Source organism: Haliotis asinina, chromosome 3 (genome assembly GCF_037392515.1).
Source record: "Haliotis asinina isolate JCU_RB_2024 chromosome 3, JCU_Hal_asi_v2, whole genome shotgun sequence".
NCBI lineage: Eukaryota > Metazoa > Mollusca > Gastropoda > Lepetellida > Haliotidae > Haliotis > Haliotis asinina.
The window spans coordinates 56226035-56246143 of record NC_090282.1 but is presented as its reverse complement, the minus strand read 5'-3'; the positions used below and the strand labels follow the sequence as shown (position 1 = coordinate 56246143).

Sequence of the window (20109 nt, the reverse complement as noted above, 5' to 3'; positions counted from 1 at the left end):
TAATCGAGTCTGGACCAGACAATCCAGTGATCAACAACATGAGCATCGATCTGCGCAATGGGGAACCGATGACATGTGTCAACCAAGTCAGCGAGTCTGACCACCCGATCCCGTTAGTCGCCTCTTGCGACAAGCTGAGTCACCTTTTATGGCAAGCATGGGTTGCTGAAGGCCTATTCTACCCCGGGACCTTCACGGGTTGCGTTGAGTTTAACAAATATATAGTTAAAAGTATATTTTGCCGCAACTGATGGTATTGTTCATAGATTAATAATATATGTTCTAGTAGTTCCCCGCAAACACTTATAACAGGACGTTCAAGCAGATTGTTCGATTATTTTAAAGCAAGACTCAATCGCTCACTCGTCCCAAAGAACGAGATCTCTGTCTACCATGTGCTTTGCTTTTCAAGGGATGCCAAGGCACGGCAATGGATTCAACGTTTGGTTGAAGGTAAGGAGTTTTTATCATCTTCCTCAAATTAAACCCACTTTTGTTATCCCCACAACACGTTTTGCAGGGATATTATATTGGACATTGTGCGTCGGTCCGTACAAATTCGTCTTTCCCGGACTTCCGTTTTCCACGTACCTAAGCAGATACATAGTTCTGGTGTGGAAGTGGTGAATTGTGGTAGATTTGGATTTCTGAACAAAATATTTGTTTGTGTTTCCACGGGAAGAAGTTTGACTTTGACTGAAATTTGTCTTGGTGCTCTTTTCGAAATACGGACACTACTAATATGAAACATAGAATTTATCAAATATACAAAATGTATGCTTCGAATTATGAGTACTAAATGACATGGTTTTGTTATAGAACCCACTGGGAATTATCCTTCAGACGACAGTAGCGAGTCAGTTAAATCGGGCAACAGGACTGACAGTATAGTGACGGAACTGAAGCAGCTTAGAGAGGAAGTGTCTGAAATGAAGAACATACTGTGCAAAATATCGCACAAAGTCCTCAGCGATACGTACGAGTCAAAGACAACACCATTGAGTCAGACAGAAGAATGGCCGACAACCATTTTACTACCGGAGAAATACACCATGGATACCATTGTTCCAGTAGCAACAGTGGCAACAGCAACATCATTTGAGTGCAGTCCATTCTGTGACGAAAAACCAGCAGAGGATGGTGACATGGGGTTAGTATGGCCCAGTGTTTAGAAAGGACCACTAGATGTGAAGTACAAGAGATGGTGGTGGCATGGGGTTAGCATGACACATTTACACACCGAATCATTAGCCAGTGTTTAGAAGGATCAATGGAGGTACAGTATAGTAGATGGTGGTGGCATGGATTTATTTAGTATGACAAAGATATATACCCATTCACTAACCAGCGTTTAGAAATGATCACTAGAGGTGAGGAGCAGCAAATGACGGGGCAGTGGGGGCAGTATGACAAAGTGAGTGTGTTTAGTTTTACGCCGCAATCAGCAATATTCCAGCTATATGGCGGCGGTCTGTAAATAATCGAGTCTGGACCAGACAACATGAGCATCGTTCTGCGGAGTTGGGAAGTGACGACATGTGTCAACCAAGTCAGCGAGTCTGACCACCCGATCCCGTTAGTCGCCTCTTACGACATGCACAGTCACCTTTTATGACAAGCATGAGTTGCTGAAGGCCTATTCTACCCCTTAAACTTCACGAGTCAGTATGACAAAGATATACACGGAACAATCAACCAGTGTTTCGAAAGGATCACTTGAGGTAAACACCATTCGGTAAACCCACTCAATGATGAGTATTAGGTTTCATAATTTGGAGTGCGAAATAGCATCAACATATAACAATTTTCGATATCTAAAATCATGTTAGATTGAGGCAGCATCCGGGTGAATGGTCACATGTCTAGTCGAAACAAGAGTACCCAACAGAATGATTTTGGCCTGAGGCCTCGAGGTGTAAGGTCAAAAGTGAAGCTGGTTTTGACATTGTGATTGTGCATAATTATACATAATTATGAATTCAAACAATAATAAGATTCAGACTAACGAATTTTGACACCTATATCTGCATTTCGACTTGAACTGAGTTTTAATATCTGAAAGTTATAATGAGAACAGAGCCAAATGTACCTAGACAGTAAGCATTACGATGTGGCAATATCTTGGCCATCACAAGAGGGTTACTAATGGCTTGGGGGGTTACTTGGGGTGGGGGGTGGGGGGGACACCCAGGAGAATGGCCACATGTCAAAGTAAAACACGAGTACCCAACAGAATGATTTTGACTTGAGTAGGAGAGGTGTATGGTGGAAAGCCATGCTGATCTCGACATTATGAAACGGGTATATACTTATGAATTCAAACCATGGACAAATCCCGACACCGGAATTGTGACACCTATATATCTGCATTTGGACTTGAAACAGGTATTAATATCTGAAAGTCAAACTGGGAAGAAGGCTAACTGTAGCATTACGATGTGACGATGCCCACCTCACTCCTTTGCAAGAGGGTTAGTAATAACTGGTACATTGTTCACGATCTTTCCTTCTATTATCAGATCAGGAGCTTCCTGTGGTAAAAAAGAAGTTCCAAAACAACATGGCCAAAGAGATCCATCACATGCAGAATCTAGACTTTGTGATCAAAGACATGAAATGAAACGAAAAGAAGATATAATGTATGTACTTCAGTTTGAATGTGAGCTTTGGGGACACAGTTAGCACGCTTGATCCAGGAACGGTATTTTAAAGTTTCCCTCTCTTACACTTTAATATTTCTAATCTTTGAAAATAGTAGTTTAGTCGATTATGTTTGATTCTTATATGCCTTTTTCAGTTTGGAACACTCAAGACAACAGAACAGACTTGATCTTACAGTAGCAAGTAATACTTTTGTTATTAATATCTCGACATCAGTCATATGAAACATCTACAAGTGCAAATTACATACATGCGTTTGGTAATATTAAACCCTTTTGTACTTTCTCATCTATATATGTGTAATCGATTGCCCAATGTTTACTTGTAGTCATGCAATTGTTTCATTGACATTACTAAAATATATCATTTGCACAATACGTTCCGATAACGTACACAATGTATATAGTCTGTGTCTTTACTAAGCAATGCAAATACCTTTCAGAGAACTATGAACGCGCGTTTATGATGTTAAAAAACCTCCCCGTTTGCAATGATGTGGACCAATTTAACCGGCTAGCAATGTCTGTTGCTGTGGCTTTAGAAGATGGTAAGTTAATATCAGTATTCATTAATGTTTGCTCCTTTAATAAACACATATATTTTGACATGTATCTCTTAACATATATGGATGGATTTGGCTATGAAACTACACACATTTTCTCACATTTTCAGAAGACCCAGAGCCACCTAGATCTGTTTCACTAAGTACTGTGTTGTGTTTGGACGTTTCTGAGAGCATGGGGCAAAAAGGTTTTGAGGAAGTGAAGCAAGCAGCACACAAGTTTGTGGATGGTCAGTAATTGTATTGTATATATTGTTGTCAAAGGAAAATCAGGCAAATATATCATACCTATTTTGAAAACTACAATTTCCCAATCAAACGAATCAAACGAAATTCGAACTCACACTCGCAGATGCAACTAATCGCCAGAAATCAAGTCTGCCATCTAACCTACTCAGCCACCACAATTTCCATTACATGAACGTCTGGCAACTGGCAGTTTACATCTGACTATGTGTAGCCCTCTGACAACTGTAATCTCAGGGAAACATGAACTAATACCACATTTCCCTGCAATTCCCGCAAACCTCACTGATATTTATTGTTCTATTTTGTGTCGGTTTTTCAGGGTGTAAGCCTACCGTTCAATACATCGTTTTATGAATGTCTTTCAAATGAAATATTCCCCAGAAACATATCGAAATGCTAAATGTCCATAACATGGCTTTAGGCATAGAAACGATTGCGGAGAGGCACGAATTGGTGGAGAACCTGGCCTTGGTCGTAATGGGAGGAGGTGCCAGAGTGGTCAGACATCTGACCAACGACTACACTGCTATTAGAGATGCTATCGGTAAGGAATGAGTAAGTGAGTGAGGTATAATATACAATTATAGACTGGTGTTGAGGTCAATATCTGTTTTTAGCTGCTAAAAGTAATATTGACCGAGGAGGATGACCAAGATTAATATTGCTTTTCGCTGGTCCATAAAACAGGTATTGACCTAATTCACCAGCCTATGATTGTTTTATGTAATTACCACAGAAAAGCTCTCAATTCAGTATTACTTTTGGTCGGACCTGAGTTGGAGTCTATATGCGTTTCTGTCGACGATCACGTGACCGCGATCACGTGACTCTAGACCAATCAGGTAGTCGCAAGAAATATGCTTACGTAATAACAATGTATGTAATCTTGGTAGCAAGTAAACAACAGTTAATGGTAGAGTAATAAAATAATCACAAATCATATTTGAAGTTATTACAAAATAACACCATGACATTCAGTCTTCATTTCCAGATGGGGTTTTCATGGGAGGAAGGAGTCCTATTATCGAAGCTTTGGTGGTTTGCATTGCTGCTCTTGATATGAAAGGTTCGTGTACACGTGTTAGTAGTGCCTGCAGCGTTCATTTATTACCCATATCCTGCATGCATTAATTACCACAATACCGTATTTGTGTTATTTTAAAGGTTTCAAACCGAACACTATTTGCATGACGTGACACTGTAATGGCATCACTACTGACGTCACGGTGAATATCCCTTGCCATCGTACAGCCTCCCATAGTGACCAGCTCAGTAGCACTCCGTTTCTTGTATTTTAGTTGCTTCACTCTGCTAACATCACTGGTAGAGACACTGCGTTCATGTTTTTCAACGGATATAATGCCTCGGTTCGACTCACAATTAAACAGCGACACGGGAACGTGCCCATACATATACGTTGTACAATGAATAGATTTACGTGTATGTTATGTGAGAACGTGATCTAAGTGATTGGAAGTTGAGTTGAGTCGTGCGTCAGGAGGCACCTGACTTGTGAGCTCTCATGATTTTATGCAATTTCTGCATATATGTCTCCACATTTGGTGTCTATACAGACAAGGACATTGTCGTCATGCTCATGAAGAAATCTTTGTAATAAAGTGTCTGAAAATGCAGTATGTATTGAGAAATACTTGCTACATATTCTGTTTCACTGAAATCTTGATTGTGGCTGGTTATTGTTTTCCAATCACCACCCCAAGCTTGCTCCAGTGTTGCCTCACTAGGGACATGAGGGACCTAACATACTACAGAGAGTAGCTGATTGACTTGAGGACGAAAGCTCACCAGAGACAATGGATAGAACCAAGTTTGTTACATCAGCTCAGGTCTCTGGGTATCTGTCAGACCAGTCCGACAACTCAGCGGAGAGGATCTTCCTGAAGATCACGATCTCCAGTTCAGCCTCCACGAGCTGTTCTTTCAATATCCTTCAGTGGAACTGTAGAGGCCTTAAAACAATTTCAATGATTTCCAACTATTACTTCAAGACTTCAAGCCAACAGCATTATGTTTGCAAGAAACCTATCTAAAACCCACATATAACTTTGATATCAGACAAAATGATTCATACCACTGTTTCTCACCTCCCGGTAATAAAGCTACTGGTGGACCTTCTATCTTGGTGAAGCAGGGAACTATCCACAGTCTTGTTCCTCTCACTACCCCTCTTCAGGCAGTTGCGGTCCGTGTTACTCTGCATATTGTTGTTACCTTGTTTTAATTGTATATTCCGCCATCATTGACTCTGCAGCAATCTGATCTTTAGATCCTTTATGACGAACTCCCAAAACCTTGTATTATCATGGGAGACTTAAATGGTCATAACTTTGGGGTAGTAGTAACACCAATGGGAAAGGAAAGATTCTTGAGGATTTCTTCACGAATACTGAATAATTCTCATACATATCTTCATCCTGCGACAGGTTCATACTCCTCTCTTGATTTATCTGTTGCTGATTCCAGTTTACACAATGAATTTGAATGGTCAGTCCACGATGATCTTTGTGGAGGTGACCATTTTCCCACTATACTTTCAATAAACCCCAGTGACGCTGCACCGTCGTCTAGATGGAACTTTAACAAGGCAGATTGGTCTTTATTCGAGACCTTATGCACTAACAGACTAAAACCAGAATTCTTTCTCAATGTGTCTGATCCTATTCAGATGTTTTCTGATGAATTAAATGAGTGAGTGAGTGAGTTTAGTTTTACGTCGCACTTAGCAATATTCCAGCTATATGGCGACGGTCTGTAAATAATCGAGTCTGAACCAGACAATCCAGTGATCAACAACATGAGCATCGATCTGCGCAATGGGGAACCGATGACATGTGTCAACCAAGTCAGCTAGTCTGACCACCCGATCCCGTTAGTCGCCTCTTACGACATCTGATGAATTAAACATGATTGCTGATGATTGTATTCCCAAGTCCTCTATGGTTCCACATATTCGGATGCCATGGTTTACTATTGATTGTAAATAAGCTAGAAGGGTTAGAAAAAAGGCCGAAAAATATTTCCGTCGACATCCAACAGTCCGTAACTTAAACCAGTTTAAAATTTCAAACGCCAAGGCTCGTCGTACATTTAAACAAAGTAAACGACTGTCATGGCAAGATTATGTTTCTAGAACTAACTCACGAACACCTATTTCTAAGGTATGGAATATGGAAGAAGATAAAAGGTAAAGGTTCCAAATGTAGTGTGCAGAATCTTAAGGAGGGTGACACTCTTTTAATTGGAAACGCTGCTATTGCTAATAAACTAGGTGAAACGTTAGCTAAACATTCCTCCTCAGAAATTTAAAAACCATCAAGAAAAAAAAAAGAATATTAATTTTAATTCAGATAATGGGGAGGATTATAATGAACTATTTTCTATTCATGAGCTCAATACTGCCCTTGGGCAAGCTCATGACACTGCTTCAGGCCCCGATAATATTCATTATCAGCTCCTTAAACATCTCCCTGAATCGTGTTTAGAAACATTATTGAATATCTTTCACAGTATCTGGACTTCTGGTAATTTCCCACCATCTTGGCGAAATGCCATAATCATTCCTGTTCCTAAACCTGGCAGGGATCATACCGATCCATGAAATTACAGACCGATTTCTTTAACTAACTGTGTTTGCAAGACAATGGAACGTATGGTTAATAATCGTCTAGTCTGGTACCTGGAAACCAACATCCTCATCACTAACATTCAATGCGGGTTCCGGAAAAATCGTAGTACCATCGATCATTTGGCACGCTTAGAATCTTTTATCAAAAATTCTATGCTAAATAAACAACATACTATATCAATATTTTTCGATCTTGAAAAGGCATATGGAAGTATGGCATTTTGAAAGATCTCCATGATTTTGGTTTAAGGGGTCGTTTACCCCTGTTTATATCACAATTTTTAGACGACAGACAATTTCAAGTCCGAGTGGGGTCTATCCTGTCTGATCATTACAGTCAAGATCAGGGTGTCCCACAAGGCAGTGTTTTGTCTGTCACACTGTTTAGTGTTAAGATCAACAGTTTGTCAAAGATTTTAAACGATTCAATTGAAGGATCACTTTTTGTGGATGATTTTAATACTTCTTGTCGTGGAGAACATATGCATACTATAGAACGGCAACTACAGTTGTGTTTAAAAGAAATAAACAATTGGTGTCTTGAAAACGGTTTTACGTTTTCTAAATCCAAGACTAATTGTACACATTCTTGTAGAAAATATAAACCGCATAAAGATCCTGAACTGTTCATAAATGGAACTCCCGTCAAAGTTGTCAAGTAGGACAAGTTCTTGGTTTTACTTTTTGACTCACATTTAACGTTTCTACCACACATCAAATCCCTGAAAACTAAATGCCTGAAGGCACTTGAGTGAGTAAGTGAGTGAGTTAATATTTAACGCCACATCGGCAATATTGCAGCCATATCGAAGTTGTGTCACAGATTTGTTGAGTGCTGCCCAACAAAAGACGATGTCGTATTGGCCAGTAGCAAGACCATTATATAATTCAATAATTTCTATTAAAAGTTGATGTTTGTAAGAAAGATATTTAATAGCCTGAAGGCAAGAAAGAGCGTAAGAATAGATTATATACTGGTTATGTTTAGGGTGGCTTTGAATATATTTAAGAGCTGTTAACATGGCGTTAGCTTCCGCTGTGGAGCTGTTCCCCAGCAAGCTCAGGATCCAATGACAGTGGCACAAGCCACCGCGCCACCGTTCTTGGATCCGTCTGTAAATAAGGATTTATAATTGCTATATCTATGATTTAATTGATGATATTCTTGTTTATATTGTAATTCATTTGTTTCTGATTTTTAAAATGTAGTTAATGTTAGGTCGACCTGTGGTCTAACCAATTGCCAAGGAAGAGAAGAAAGAAGACGGGAAGGAGCTATATCATCCAGCTCAATGCCGGCAGCAGAAGGAAGTGGTTTTATTCTCAAACCAAGAGGCGGAACAAGGGAAGATTTCTTATCGTGTAAATCCTCATAGAGAGGATTGAAGACACAGTTTTATGCAGGGTTTGACTCATTCGAATGGAGTTTCGTTATTTTATACGGCGTTGTTCAAGAGATGGTTCATCAGCCTCTACGTACAGGCTGTCAACAGGTGAAGTTCGAAAGGATCCAAGACACAGTCTTAAACCTTGATGATGGACTGAATCTAATAATTTTAAGTTGCTCTTGCAGGCTCCACCATATACGATGGAGCCATAATCAAGCTTGGAACGGACCAGTGATCGATAGAGGTGTAGGAGGGTGGCTTGATCCCCTCCCCACTTAGAATTTGAAACAACATTCAGCAAGTCAAGTGGCTTTAGACATTTAGCTTTAAGGGATTTAATATGTGGCAGAAATGTTAAATGAGAGTCAAAAATTATATCCAAGAATTTGGCCTCCTCAACTACGTGGAATGGAGTACCATTGAGAAACAGTTCCGGATTTTCATGCGGTTTATATTTTCTACAAAAATGTATGCAATTAGTTTTTGATTTAGAAAATTTAAAACCGTTTTCAAGACACCATTTATGTATTTTATTCAAACACAGCTGCAGTTGCCGTTCAATTGTATGCATATTCTTACCTCTACAAGAAATACTGAAATCATCCACAAAAAGTGATCCATCAATTGAATCAGTTAAAACCTTGGATAAACTGATCTTGATGCTAAATAAACTGATAGACAAAATACTGCCTTGTGGGACACCCTGATCTTGATTGTATTGATCAGACAGGGTAGAACCCACTAGGAGTTGAAATTGACTGTCGCTTAAAAACTGTGATATAAAAATAGGTAAACGACCCCTCAAACCAAATTCATGTAAATCCGTCAAAATATCGTGCTTCCAGGTCGTGTCATAAGCTTTCTCATGATCAAAGAAAATTGATACATCATGTTTATGAAGGATTCTAAACGTGCCAAATGATCAATGGTACTACGATTTTTCCGGAAACCACACTGAATATTTGTAATGAGGTTATTGGTTTCAAGATACCAAATCAATCTGTTATTTACCATACGTTCCATGGTTTTACAGACGCAACTGGTTAAAGATATCGGTCTGTAACTGGAAGGGTTAGTGTGATCCCGGCCAGGCTTGGGTATAGGGACTACAATGGCAGTACGCCATGAAGGAGGAAAGTTGCCAGACGTCCATATGTTATCAAATATATCTAAAAGTGTGACTAGACATGTTTCAGGCAAATGTTTCAGTAGCTGATAATGAACATTGTCATCACCTGCCACAGTGTCATGAGCTTGCTCAAGGGCTGTATATTGCTCATGTAATGAAAAACATGCATTATGGTCTTCACCGTTATGTGATTCAAAATTGATTTCGGTCTTTTCGTGTTGTTTCTGATATCTCTGAAACTCGGGCACATAATTTGTCGATGAAGAATGCTTGGCAAGTGTTTCGCCAATCCTATTTGCAATTTTAGATTTACCAGTGATTAAATTATCACCGTCTTTAAGATGGTGAACCGCAGATGCTGAACCTTTGCCTTTAATTCTCTTAACCATGTTCCACACCTTGGACATTGGTGTACGTGAATTAATTTTGGAAACATACTTCCTCCAAGATCGTCGTTTGTTTGAAGGTACGACGTGCCTTCGCATTGAGTATTTTAAATTTATCTAAGTTGAGCGGAAATATTTCTCTGCATTCTTCCTCTCTTTCCTGGCTTGCCTGCAATCAGTATTAAACCATGGTTTCCGAACGTGTGAAGTTTGTAGAGGACCTTGGTATGCACCCATCAGCAACTGCAATTAAAACATCAGAGAAAACCTGAATAGGATCACTAATATCATTGAAGCATTCGGGTCTTAGTTTAGTTGTGCATAAAGTTTGAAAGGCAGACCAGTCTGCCTTGGTAAAGTTCCATCTTGTATAAGATAAAAGTTAAAATTGTCTGCCTGCTTCAGGTAAGTTTCCTGTACGCAGAAAGCTGATGGTTGTAAATCCTGAATCAACAGCTGTAAGTCATTAAAGGTGGTCTTTAGTCCTCTACAATTCCACTGGGCAATACATGGAGAAACTATTTCTATGGGGGATTGATTGGGGATCTACCCCTTATCTTTTTTGAGGACGACAAGCTACGAGCCCTACACTGGATGCTTTCAGAAACATCCATATCTTCAAGAGATCCACACTTATTATAAATTTGGACTGTATTTTCTGCTGCTTTTGAGGTGCTGTCGTTACGGTATGTTTTTGCAGATTCATTTATTGGTTTGATTTTTTGTTTTGATGGCTGCTTCCCATTATTCCCAGGGGAAGGTTTGGAAATGGGCTGTGATGATGATTGTTCCTGAGAAGATGGCCGAGATTGAACTTCTGCTCTAGCAGTTGTTGTTGATGTAGAGACAATAGTTTGCGTTGACTGGTCAGGACAGTAGACCTCGGGCGCAACAGTGCCAACCCATGTCGTATTAGTTTGGCATTGCGTTGATGAAGTGGACACTGGTGAAGTTACAGTTTGATTTGTTGATGTTCTCACAACTGAAGGATAGGACTCGTTTGGTTCTGGTGTGTGAACAACAGGTGTTTTTGCATCAGCAAAACTAAGATTCCTTGTGAATGTAATTTTGTTAATTTCCATTTGTTGTTTCCAGATCGGACACTCTTTTGAAAAAGATGAATGTGTTCCAGAGCAGTTGGTGCATTTTTTGAAGTTTCTGTCACAGTCCTCAGTAACATGGGCTTTTTTCACTGCAGTGAGCACATGTAATAGAATGTGTGCAGTTGTTTACACCATGACCATACCTTTGGCATTTGAAACATCTCAACGGGTTAGGAATGTAAGTATCAACGTTGAGATGACAATATCCTGCTTTAATTGATTTTGCAGCTGTTGGATAAGAACAATGGAATAGGTAGGTGTTTGTTGGTTTAGTTTCTGAGTTTTTCCGGGTTGTGAATCGTTTCACAAACATCACTCCTTGTTCTTTCATTTCTGTGACCATATCAAATTCGCTCATATCTGCACATAGTTGATCCCGGTCTCTGACAATTCCTTTGCTAGTGTTCAAAGTTCTGTGTGGAGATACCGAAACCGATATTTCCAACAAACAGCTGTGTTGACATCAAATTTGTTGGTTGTTGTTTCCTGCTGCATTCGATGAGCAAAGAGCCTGATCGCAGTCGTTTGATATTTGGGACCTCACCTGCAATACCTTGTATACCTTTAGACACTGCAAACGGGTGTAATTTTAAAGGTGACTTGCCAAGTGTCCCAAGAACTAAAAATCGTGGCCAGTATTCAGTTGAGTTAGAAGGTCGTTGGTCATCATCATCACTGTCCATCATCATTGACGTTTGTTTCGTTTTTTTTTGGTTTTTTTTGTTTATTTTTGTTTTTGTTTTTGTTTTTTTGTGGGGGGGTGGGGGTGGGGTGGGGGTGGGGATGGGGGGAATCATAAAAGTCTTGTATGAACAATTGTGCAAGACCACAAGTAAAACATTTTCAAATCAAATTTGTGTTATGGGATATAAATACAAGTCCATACACAGGGCTGGGCGTGACTAGCCGATTGATAGAATCGGGCCGATTCTACCATCCGTCTAGGTGAAGTAAGGGCCAAAGTGGTGTGTTGAGCAAAAGGAACACTCGCGTTCAGACTCGCGTTGCCCTCACCCACCAGACTACCGTCCTCCACCGACACGGGACGCAACCCACGGCAAACAGGTTGCCCAATTTGGTCGCCTCTTACGACCAGCAATGGGGTGCTGTGGACACAAGCTGCTCCGGACCCACGCGGGAGAAGAGCGCTTAGCGTTACCCAGCACCCACCACGAGGAGGTGGCTCTTCACGGGTGCCTGAAGGCACTTGACTTGTTGAAAGTCGTTTCAAATTCTAAGTGGGGAGGGGATCAAGCTACCCTCCTACAGATTTATCGATCACTGATCCGTTAAAAACTTGATTACGGTTCCATTGTATATGATGGAGCCTGCAAGAGCAACCTAAAACTTTTAGATTCTGTTCTCCATCAAGGTGTAAGACTTTGCCTTGGCTCCTTTCGAACATCACCTGTCGACAGCCTCTATGTCGAGGCTGATGAGTCATCTCTTACCCAACACCGTGCAAAATTGACTTTACAGTACATAACAAAGTATATTCCAACGAATCAACCCCTGCATATAACTGTGTCTTTAATCCCTTGTATGAGGATTTGCATAGCAGGAAGTCTTCTCTTGATCCGACTCTTGGTATCAGAGTGAAACATTTCGTTTCTGCTGCTGGCATTGAACTAGAAAATATAGCTCCTTCCCATTTACTTTCTTCTCCGCCTGGCAGTTGGTGAGGCCACAAGCTGACCATACACTGACAACATTTAAAAAATCAGAAACTAGTGATTTACAATATAAACAAGAATATCATCAATTAAAAAGTAAATACAATACCTATAAATCCTTATTCACAGATGGATCCAAGGATGGTGGGGCTGTGGCTTGTGCCACAGTCATTGGGTCCAAGACAATTTCTTTCAGATTACCAGCTGACAGCTCTATTTTCACAGCAGAAGCAAACGCTATATTAACCGCTCTTAAATATATTGTACAGTAGGACTTAGTTGTTAAAGTCAGTAAACTGCCTCTGACATTTTCATCATTTGAACATCTCTCATGTTCAGTTACGAGTGGGATGAAGGCCTTCAAGGCTGTCTGTATCCACAGGCCACCACTGTCAAAAGCAAGTGAGTGAGTTAATATTTAACGTCACGTCGGCAATATGTCAGCCATATCGTGACGAGAACATTTAACACTGAAATGAATGATATGTATTTCATAAATAAAAATGTCAGCAAAGGACAGTAAAACAACTAGAATATCAGAGTTACAATTGAAGACTAGTGTGGAAAGTTAAAACTAATATTACTATTTGGGCAACACAATATAAAACACGGGCTATATATCACCAACGACAGAAGGTAGATCACATACTAGGGACCATGTGAACGTACAGTACATTTCCTTCCTGCATGAGTTATGGAACGTTTTGATGTACTTTAAATGTTTTGGGACTTACGTACCCTCTCAGGAGGACAATAGTTTTACAGTGCTTTAACCCCCCTCGAGGATACAGCCACTAACATTCTAAGCCACTAATTCAAACTTCCAAGAATAAAATATTTATCTATTCACAATTCATTTAGCAAATCTAAGTCTTTTAAAAATGCAATAATTAAATGAGAGCCAACATTATTAATGTTTTGTTACCAGAAATGCCTACGTGACTGGGTAACCAACAGAGGACGATGTTGCACTGGCCAGTAGGAAGATTACTATACAATTCAATAATTTCAATTGAAAGTGGATGTTTACAAGAAATATTTTAATAGCCTGAAGGTAAGAGAGAGAGTCGGAACAGATGATATACTGTTTATGTTGAGGGTGTCTTTCAATATACTTAAGAGCCGCCAGTATGGTGCTAGCCTCAGCTGTAAAAACAGAACCGTTGTCTGGTAATCCAGAAGATACTGTTTTGGATCCAGTGACTTGTGGCACAAGCCACTGCGCCACCATCCCTTGACCCATCTGCAAAAAAAGGGTTTATAATTGCTATATTTATGTTTCAATTGATTATATTCCTGCTTGTACTGTAATTCATCAGTTTCTGATTCCTTAAATGTAGTCAATGTCAGGTCCATCCGGGGCCCAACCAACTGCCAAGGAGGAGAAGACAGAAGACGGGAAGGAGCCATACATTCCAGCTCAATGCTGGCCAAAGAAAGAAATGGTTTAATTCTTAAACCAAGAGGCGGAACAAGAAAAGATTTCTTTGTGTACAAATCCTCATACACAAAACTGAAAACACAGTTATATGCTGGGTTTGACTCACCGGAATACACTTTTGTTACATACTGTAAAGCCAATTTTATACGTCGCTGCTCAAGAGATGGCTCATCAGCCCCAACGTAGGCTGAAGGTGAAGTTCGAAAGGAGCCAAGACAAAGTCTTAGACCTTGATGGTGAACAGAATCTAAAACGTTTCAGGTTACAGGCTCCACCATACACAATGGAGCCACAATTAAGTTTTGACCGGATAAGCGATCGATAAAGCTGCAGGAGGGTAGCTTGATCCCCTCCCCACTTAGAATTTGAAACGACCTTCAACAAGTCAAGTGCCTACAGGCATTTAGCCTTGAGGGACCCGATATGTGGCAGAAACGCCAAATGTGAGTAAAAAAATTATTCCCAAGAACCTGGCTTCCCTTACAACCTTTATGGGAGATCCATCTAGAAACAGTTCAGGATGCTTATGCGTTTTATACAAAGGTGTACACAATCAGTCTTGGATTTAGAAAACTCAAAACCGCTTTCAAGACACCATTCATCTACTCTATTCAAACATAGCTACAGCTGCCGCCCAGTAGCATGCAAACCCCTACGACGACAAGAAACATTAAAATCACCACAAACAACGATCCATCAATTGAATCGTTTAAAACCCTTGACAAACCATCCATCTTGATACCAAAAAGTGTTACAGACAAAACGCTGCCCTGTGGAACACCATGACCCTGACTGCAATGATCAGACAGTGTAGAACCCACACGGACCCGAAATTGTCTGTCATTCAAAAAGTCTGTCATGAACTCAGGCAAACGACCTCACAAACCGAAATCATGCAAATCTCTCAAAATGCCACTCTTCCAAGCCGCGTCATATGCCTTTTCGAAATAAAAAAAGATAGACACAGAGTGCCGCTCAGGAATCAGCGCGTTTTTCACAAATGACTCCAGTCACACCAGGTGATCGACAGCACCTCCGCATTTACGGAAACCATACTGTATATCCGTTTTGAGGTCACTTGTCCAAACAAAAAAGTACCAAACAAGTCGACTATCTATCATGCGTTCCACGGTCTTGCAAACGCAGTCCGCTAATGAAATCGGACGACAACTGGACGGATCCGCAAGATCACGTCCACGTTCAGGCACTGGCACCACCATAGCGTCATGCCATGAAGAAGGAAATCTCCCGGAAGTCTAAATATCATCAAAAATATACATGAACGTCTCTAAACAGGATTCTGGTAAGTGCTTCAGGAGTTGACAATGTATGCTACCAGCTCCTGCAGCAGTGTCATGAGCCCGATCAAAAGCAGTATGGAGCCCACGAATAGAAAACGTCCCACTACGATCTTCCCCATTATCAGAACTGAAATCAACAGTTCTCTTTTCTCGTTGTTTTTGACATTGTTGAAATTCAGGTGTATAATTAGAAGAGGAAGAATGTTTAGCGAGAGCTTCGCCCAGTCTATTCCCAATATCTGACCCATCAGCAAGCTACTGATCTCCTTGTATAAGATGATGGACAGTACATCTGCTACCTTTACCCTATATTTTCCGGACCATGTTCCACACCTTGGACATGGATGTCCGAGAACCTATTTTAGACACACAGTTATGCCAAGACTGGCGCTCGCTCTGTTCAAAAGTACGCCGCGCTTTAGCATTTTAAAATTTTAAATTTATTGAAATTATGCACCATAGGATGGCGACGGAAACAATGTTCCGCCTCTTTCCCTGCCCTCCCAGCCTGCTTGCATTCATCGCCGAACCATGGCCCTCGAATATGTGGAACTGCAGAGGACTTCGGCACACACGCATCACAGTTCCTCAGAAAAAAACCAAAACATTTAATAGCATCAGGAACGTCAACAGTGCCTCATACAAAGCCCAGTCAGCCCTTCCAAAATTCCGCCCCGATGACGGAGGAACATCAGATGGAGCCACAGCCTTCAATTTGGCAGGAAAATGGTCACTTCCACAGACGCCACCATGGACCGACCATTCGAATTCATTAAGCAGCTCTGAACTTGTCAGTGACAAGTCGAAAGCAGGTCCCTGCACCAGGGTGTCAATATGTGCTGGAATCATCATTATAAATACGTAAATCATTGTCAGAACAAAAGTCCTCCAACATACCTTTAGCGTTAGTATTTACACCACGTCCATTCAAATTTCCCACTACAACACAGGGCCTCGGGAGCCGGTCATACAGAGCCCGAAGATCAGCTCTGGCAAACGTGGAAGATACCTTTAGCGTTAGTATTTACACCACGTCCATTCAAATTTCCCACTACAACACAGGACCTCGGGAGCCGGTCATACAGAGCCCGAAGATCAGCTCTGGCAAACGTGGAAGAAGGCAAAATATATAGAGAGCACAGCGCAAACGCCACATGTAAAGCAATTCTCACTGCAACAGCCTGCACACCAGTAATACTGTCAAAAGTGAATAAACTAACAAATTCAGTGTTTGTTGCAGATCTGTCGAACTTATGCGATAATCTGCATAAACACTCAACTGAGATTCTTCTCTTGGGAGACTTCAATGTGCATTATGACGTGTGCAGTGATTCACTTACGAAGAAGATATGTGCTATTCTTGATGCCGATGACTTGATGCCATGTGTCAATGAGTCCGCGCGGGACATATACTTGACTGGGTCGTGAGTCGAAAACACCTTGATGTTCAGGTGCTAGATACACAGATGTCAGATCATTGCATTCTAAGGTTTATTTTTGATTGTCTGAGGCCGAAAGGCGTCCGGAGAGAAGTGCAGATGCGGAATCTGAAAACTATTTTTACCGCTGATCTTGTGATTGAATTGACTAGTTCTCCTCTTGTAGTAGACCCTCCGAATGACCTGGACACACTAGTCGACATGTTCATTGTTACTCTTCAATGTGTTCTTGATACACATGCTCCACTGAAGACTAAAAAGCTGCGTCCAAAAGATGCGTCACCATGGTACGATGATGATGTCTTGTCCTCTAAAAGACGCAAGCGTATTGCCGAACGACGTTAAAGTCTCGGCTCGAGATACACCGCCAGATGTATGATGCTGCTCGGTGGGAGTTGAAAAACTTTATCAGAAAAACTAGGGCAGATTACATTAAATCTGAAGTCATCACATCTGAGGGTTATCCCAAACTGCTGTTCTCAAAACTTAATGGCTTATTAGGTAGAAAACAAGATGTCATATTACCTCAAGGAAGTGACCATACCACTGCAAACAGTTTATACAAATAGTTTATATATATACAAATCATGCTGATATGTTCCCAATAAAACTTAACATTGAAGGGGAATTTTCAAGACTAGTTGTTCATAAATTGCATCACATTTCAACGCATAGAAAGACCACTCTTTAGATTCAGGATGTGCTACCATTACATCATTTTGTAGACCCTTTCTTGGTATCAGGATGTGCTACCAATACATACTTTTCTAGACCATTTTGACCCGTGAAGGTCCCGGGGTAGAATAGGCCTTCAGCAACCCATGCTTGCCATAAAAGGCGACTCAGCTTGTCGTAAGAGGCGACTAACGGGATCGGGTGGTCAGACTAGCTGACTTGGTTGACGCGTGTCATCGGTTCCCAATTGCGCAGATCGATGCTCATGTTGTTGATCACTGAATTGTCTGGTCCAGACTCGATTATTTACAGACCGCCGCCATATAGCTGTAATATTGCTGAGTGCGGCGTAAAACTAAACTCACTCACTCTAGACCATTTCAAAGTATCAGGATGTGGTAACAATGCATAGTTTGAAGACCATTTCTTACTACCAGGATGTGCTGCCAATACATAGTTTTGTAGATCATTTCTTTGTACCATGATGTGTTACTAATAAACAATTCTTAGACCATTTCTTAGTATCAGGATGTGCTACCACTACATAGTTTGTAGACTATTTCTTAGTATCGGGATGTGATAACAATGCATAGTTTGGAGGCTATTTCTTAGTATGAGGATGTACTACTAATACATAGTTTTGTAGAATATTTCTCACTGTCAGGATGTACTACCAATACATAGTTTGTAGACCATTTCTTAGTATGCAGATGTGCTACCAATACATAGTTTTGTAGATCATTTCTTAGTACACGTATCATGATGTGTTACTAATACACAATTCTTAGACCATTTCTTAGTATGTGGATATGCTACCAATACATCGGTTTGTAGATCATTTCTTAATATGTGGATATGCTACCAATACATCGGTTTGTAGATCATTTCTTAGTATGTGGATATGCTACCAATACATCGGTTTGTAGACCATTTCTTAGTATGTGGATATGCTACCAATACATCGGTTTGTAGATCATTTCTTAATATGTGGATATGCTACCAATACATCGGTTTGTAGACCATTTCTTAGTATGTGGATATGCTACCAATACATCGATTTGTAGACCATTTCTTAGTATGTGGATATGCTACCAATACATCGGTTTGTAGATCATTTCTTAGTATGTGGATATGCTACCAATACATCGGTTTGTAGACCATTTCTTAGTATGTGGATATGCTACCAATACATCGGTTTGTAGATCATTTCTTAGTATCAGGATGTGCTACTAATACATAGTTTGTAGACTATTTCTTAGTATCATTATGTGGTAACAATGCATAGTTTGTATACCATTTCTTAGTATCAGGATATGCTACTAATACATAGTTTGTAGACCATTTCTTAGCATCAGGATGCGGTACCAATAAATAACTGTGCACATAATTTCTTGGTATGTATATGTGCTACCAATACCTGCATAGTTTCTAGGCAACATAATATGCAACCGATACCTGCGCGGATCAGTCTTGACAGCATCGGGGTATTTCTCGGTATCAGGATGCGCCACCAACACATAGTTGTGTACATCATCCTTGGCATCAGGGTGTGCTACTGATGCATAATTTATCTGGAGTAGGACAAAGTTGTTTAGTGTTGTCTGTAGTGCCATGTATGTGTAATAATACAATACAGTTAATGCTGAATTCATTACATTTCACAGGAGGAACACTTATGATAGATAATGTCCACAAGGTCAAGCAAAGAATCATCTTCCTCACTGACGGATATGCTACAGATGAGTCTGTTGTTGAAGGACCTGACCTGACGGAAGTGGATGGACACGTTGGTGAAACTCTTTACTTCGCTTAATCCTCAACACTCGAACTTGTTTCAGATCATTTAACCAAACTAATGAATGTTTAGATGTACGGACTGAAGGTCCAGATGAGCTGCAGCTATCTGTGTAGACTTGCGGTCCTCAGTAGGGAATGATGCCTCAGAGACTGTTGAACAATCACTAACTTGAAATCATTTAGCTTTTGCTACCTCTGTATTGCAGGGCCGGATACACTTAATACAGTTAACCCGTGCAATTACGTCCACTGACGTGGTGTGGGTTGCAGTTGGGAACGCTGACGAAGTATGTAACTAAACTTTGGCTGCGAACTGTTTGTTTTCCTTCGCCTCATGTTACTAACGTTGCCATATACTCATCGTTCAATTATACTTTAATGAGCAAGGCTCGTACATATTTTCACATAAACATATTGACACCACACCGCACAGGACATGCTCTAAGCGCATACAAAAATGAATGAACAGCTGTAAGTAGTTATTAAAAAAATGGGTCTTTAGACCAGATTTAAAAGTAGCAAAGAAACTATATATTATCTGGTAATCTGATAATCAAAGCAACAACAACGTAGAAGCTACTCAGAAACGTCGCTCATATTAATAGTAAAGAAATTATATATCCATAGAACTCTCATCACTCTCTAAATGCCTCTAAAAA

The 20109-nt window shown here is 40.4% G+C and overlaps 1 protein-coding gene across 1 annotated transcript in view; it reads left to right on the top strand.

Annotated features, from left to right (window-relative positions):
• Window positions 1-20109, top strand: part of LOC137278926 (uncharacterized) — a 43765-nt gene that overhangs the window by 11258 nt on the left and 12398 nt on the right. Inside the window, exons 3-11 of the mRNA XM_067811426.1 lie at window positions 413-453; window positions 820-1150; window positions 2798-2844; window positions 3104-3208; window positions 3334-3453; window positions 3894-4016; window positions 4464-4538; window positions 19318-19439; window positions 19657-19737. Coding sequence (XP_067667527.1) covers window positions 413-453; window positions 820-1150; window positions 2798-2844; window positions 3104-3208; window positions 3334-3453; window positions 3894-4016; window positions 4464-4538; window positions 19318-19439; window positions 19657-19737 — 1045 coding nt within the window. The remainder of the gene's footprint in view (window positions 1-412; window positions 454-819; window positions 1151-2797; window positions 2845-3103; window positions 3209-3333; window positions 3454-3893; window positions 4017-4463; window positions 4539-19317; window positions 19440-19656; window positions 19738-20109) is intronic.